Source organism: Paramisgurnus dabryanus, chromosome 5 (assembly GCF_030506205.2).
Source record: "Paramisgurnus dabryanus chromosome 5, PD_genome_1.1, whole genome shotgun sequence".
NCBI classification, from domain to species: Eukaryota; Metazoa; Chordata; class Actinopteri; order Cypriniformes; family Cobitidae; genus Paramisgurnus; species Paramisgurnus dabryanus.
In genome coordinates, this window is record NC_133341.1 from 32,144,731 (window position 1) to 32,149,730 (window position 5,000).

Sequence of the window (5,000 nt, forward strand, 5' to 3'; positions counted from 1 at the left end):
TACAAATTATTTTTCTTTAAAATTTCTACACTCACCTAAAGGATTATTAGGAACACCATACTAATACTGTGTTTGACCCCCTTTCGCCTTCAGAACTGCTTCAATTCTACGTGGCATTGATTCAACAAGGTGCTGAAAGCATTCTTTAGAAATGTTGGCCCATATTGATAGGATAGCATCTTGCGGTTGATGGAGATTTGTGGGATGCACATCCAGGACATGAAGCTCCCATTCCAAAACATCCCAAAGATGCTCTATTGGATTGAGATCTGGTGACTGTGGAGGCCATTTTAGTACAGTGAACTCATTGTCATGTTCAAGAAACCAATTTGAAACAATTCGAGCTTTGTGACATGATGCATTATCCTGCTGGAAGTAGCCATCAGAGGATGGATACATGGTGGTCATAAATGGATGGACATGGTCAGAAACAATGCTCAGGTAGGCCGTGGCATTTAAATGATGCCCAATTCGCACTAATTCCCCCACACCATAACACCACCACCAGCCTGCACAGTGGTAACAAGGCATGATGGATCCATGTTCTCATTCTGTTTACACCAAATTCTGACTCTACCATCTGAATGTCTCAACAGAAATCGAATCCAGAATCCAGTTTTCAACTGTCCTATTTTGGTGAGCTTGTGCAAATTGTAGTCTCTTTTTCCTATTTGTAGTGGAGATAAGTGGTACCCAGTGGGGTCTTCTGCTGTTGTAGCCCATCGCCTCAAGGTTGTGCGTGTTGTGGCTTCACAAATGCTTTGCTGCATACCTCGGTTTTAACAAGTGGTTATTTCAGTCAAAGTTGCTCTTCTATCAGCTTAAATCAGTCGGCCCATTCTCCTCTGACCTTTAGCATCAACAAGGCATTTTCGCCCACAAGACTGCCACATGCTGGATGTTTTTCCCTTTTCACACCTTTCTTTGTAAACCCTAGAAATGGTTGTGCGTGAAAATCCCAGTAAGTGAGCAGATTGTGAAATACTCAGACCGGCCCGTCTGGCACCAACAACCACCCAACCCTCAAAATTGCTTAAATCACCTTTCTTTCCCGTTTGTGACATTCAGTTTGGAGTTCAGGAGATTGTCTTGACCAGGACCACACCCCTAAAGCATTGAAGCAACTGCCATGTGATTGGTTGATTAGATAATTGCATTAGTGAGAAATTGAACAGGTGTTCCTAATAATCCTTTAGGTGAGTGTATAATGTATTAGCCATGTTAAGACTGTATAGGAGATTGCAAAGGCAAAAATAAAATGTATCTTTAATGTAAGAATGTAACACACAGTTTAAATGTGGAGGGCTGTAGATCTTTCCAGAAAACTAAACGGGTGTCCAGCGATGCTAACAAATGCTTGTTAGGTGTGTAATAAATTTGATTTATTTTAAACATTCAGTGGCTGATCCAGGAACAGACGTTTGACTTCCTTTAACAGCATTTAAGGCTTTAAAACTCTTTACCGTGAATACAAATGAACCCTTCAGCAGTGTACGAGAGATTTCAACAGTGCTGTCGTCTTTTATCCCATAATGATGGTGTGGGATTAACTGTCATACACACTGAGGATTTTCTCTCCATCTTCAGAATCAACTCATACTGTATGCAGCACACAGCTTATATGTAAATATATGATCTGTAATTATAATAAGACTCTTCTGGAAGGTTAGGACTTCTTTGAAAGTCACAGCTGATCTACATAAACATCATGCAGTGCATCAGGAGATTCTGCATAAAGAGAGAAAGAGACGAAATGTCTTTGTGTGTCTTAGAGGAGGTATTGCTTATTCTTAATTTTTGATTTATGAATCAGTTTTCAAGTGAGGACATTTTAAGCGTTTTGTAATCTCCTAAAAATGTAAAGAGGCATGATCAGATTTACATAAAACAGTACACTGTAAGTCTATGTATGAGCAGTGGTGGCCGGTGACTTCTTTTTCAAGGGTGCAACATGTATTTAGCCCGTCATGTGTGTGGTTCATCATGTGAAAATATGTGTTCGGTGCGTCATGTAATCTTATGTGCATCACGTGTCTTGTAATTGAGAGACTCGTACACATCTATTATAAAAGATACAAACATTTCCTAAAGCTCAAGAAGGCAACACGCATGTAAACGTTTGAACAGGGGGATCGTTGTTAATTATTAAGTATACTGACCTGTACTGCAGGGCCAGACGGAGCGCTGTGGCGTTAGATTCGTATTTGCCCACCAGCATACTCATCCTCTCTGCATTACTCTTGCATTCCTCCAGCGTTATGGTCAAGAGATCATTCTGAGACTTCAGATGCTCGATACGACTGAGACAGACAGAGACAACAGTTACTCATCATCCCACCGAACATCTGGACTGAAGTTTGAGACACTGATATGTATTTATAGACACTGGGAGACAAACTAACCTGTTGAGTCTTTCCGTCTCCACCTCAAACTCTCTGATCTTGCTCTCAGAAATGGCAGAACCGTGCGAGTACAACGTCTGGAAGATCTCTTGGATATTTGAGCAGTCCTGGAGAGAATGTGCTAAATGTTCAGCAACATTACTGGACACCTGTAAACACAAATAGTCCAATATTACACACATAACACACCGCACTAGAAATAAGGGTACTTAAAAAGGTACTTTATAGTGATGTCATAGAAGAACCAATTTGGGTTTCTTAAAGAACCATTCTTAGAAGAATCATTTCTTTCATACCTCTTTATAACATGATGAACCTTTTTTTACCACAAAGAACCTTGTAAGGTTTTTCAGATGTTAAAGGTTCCTTTTGGAACCATTCAGCCAAAAATGGTTCCTTTATGGCACCCTGATTTTTAAAGTCCCCCTGTGGATTATGTCTGTGTGGTGTTTTTAACATGCTTTAAGACAAATTCATCATTCAACACCATTGCTGAGTATTTTTTACATAAAATTGTATATTTCTATGGTCCGTGTTAGTGCGAAATAGGCGGTGACTAATTTCCATATTCATAGATCCACATAAACTAAATGGAAGGGTGTAGAGTTACATTAAAGCTGTTTTAAAGCAAGAAGAAATTACTGTGACAGGTAAAATTTTTATATATGCTATTATGATGCTCAAAGATGAGTTGTAAGTGATAAAATTATTTACTACAAGGGGACTTTAAATGTGACTGGTGTGTTTTAGCACAGTGGTTTTCAAACATTTTCGGCGTGCAGCCCCCTTGTGTACGGTGCATTCCTTTGCGGCGTCCCCAAAGAAAATGTATTACGTAAAAAAATCTACAACTTAAAATTTTTAATTTAACAAAACATTAGATTATACAACATATTGCTGTTGGTTAGGAGCCATATTTTTCTGAGGTTTAATTACACGGAATTTATGATAAAGTAATGTATTAAATAAAATATTATAAAACTGGGGCCCCCTTGGCACCATCTCACAACCCCCAGTTTGAGAACCACTGCTTTAGTGATCATAACATTTTTATACACTTAATACAAGATGCAAGTTTATAGTTTACTAAACATACAGACCTCAAATGTAATTTTATACAATATTTTACTGCAATGCCTCCTATCAGTTTTGGGCTTTTATAAGCGTAAAAACAATGAAAAAATGTCCTCTTTAAATATATAGATGTTTATGTCACCATATTACAATAGATATCATCATAATATTTGCATAAGAAATGTTGATTAGTCTTCAAGTTTTTATTAATTTGTACCAACATCCATTAGCTGTGACTTCACTCATAGTTTAGCCAGTCTATGGAGCCTTAAAATGTAAATTTATGCATGCTTTTATCCAAAGCGAACTACAAATGAGAGAGCTTTAACATTAAAGGATTAGTCCATTATCTTTAAAAAAATCCAGATAATTTACTCACCACCATGTCATCCAAAAATGTTGATGTCTTTCTTTGTTCAGTCAAAAAGAAATTATGTTTTTTGAGGAAAACATTCCAAGATTTTTCTCATTTTAATGGACTTTAATGGACCCCAACACTTAACAGTTTTAATGCAGTTTCAAATTGCAGTTTCAAAGGACTCTAAACGATCTCAAACGAGTCATAAGGGTCTTATCTAGCGAAATGATTGTCATTTTTGGCAAGAAAAATAACAAATATGCACTTTAAACCACAACTTCTCATCTATCTCTTCATCATGTCAAGATGTCACGGATGACGTATGCAAAACTACGCCCCAGTCTTTACAAGTATGGAGAAAGAGAACTGTTCAGACGTTGTTGTATATGAATGATACTAATAAATGTCTTTGTGTCAGTTTATTGTTTTAAATGGTCCACAAATGTGCGTTTCATATATATGTAACACGTGAGGTCACGCTGGCTCGTCACACAGCCGGAGGAAGAAGAGAAGTTGTGGTTTAAAAGTGCATTTTTTTTTTCTTGGTTTCGCTAGATAAGACCCTTATGCCTCGTTTGGGATCATTTAGAGTCCTTTGAAACGGCAATTTTAAACTGCATTAAAACTGTTAAGTGTTGGGGTCCATTAAAGTCCATTAAAATGGGAAAAATCCTTGAATGTTTTCCTCAAAAAACATAATTTCTTCTCGACTGAACAAAGAAAGACATCAACATTTTGGATGACATGGTGATGTGTAAATTATCTGGATTTTTTTAAGAAAATGGACTAATCCTTTAACAATAGGCATAGTCTACAAAGCTATGTTTACAAGTTTTAAAGTAACTTTAATAAAACTGTAAAGTAAATATGACAATTATAGTTATATGAGAAACATAAAATCTCTCTTTACTTTTCTACAATAAAATAACTGCAAGTAGTGAAAAGTATACAGTACTCCAGAAATAGTATAAGTGATATGTGTGCTATTCTAATCATCCATCTCTCTCTCTCTCTCTCTCTCTGTGTGTGTCTGTGTCTCTCACCCCAATGCTGCTGATCTCAGAGCCCAGGACGGATCTCTCGACTGATATTGATTCTGATCGTGTCTTAGACAGCTTTACTCGCTCTGCCACCTGCAAAAACATTGAGAAGCACATGATCAGCCA

General features: G+C 37.3%; 1 protein-coding gene across 3 annotated transcripts in view; it reads right to left on the minus strand.

Annotated features, from left to right (window-relative positions):
• Window positions 1-5,000, minus strand: part of mcc (MCC regulator of WNT signaling pathway) — an 84,164-nt gene that overhangs the window by 14,643 nt on the left and 64,521 nt on the right. For all 3 annotated transcript variants that reach the window (XM_065251084.2, XM_065251085.2, XM_065251086.2), the window contains 3 exons: window positions 4,878-4,967; window positions 2,403-2,551; window positions 2,160-2,300 (listed from right to left, as the gene is read on the minus strand). In XM_065251084.2, coding sequence (XP_065107156.1) covers window positions 2,160-2,300; window positions 2,403-2,551; window positions 4,878-4,967 — 380 coding nt within the window. The remainder of the gene's footprint in view (window positions 1-2,159; window positions 2,301-2,402; window positions 2,552-4,877; window positions 4,968-5,000) is intronic.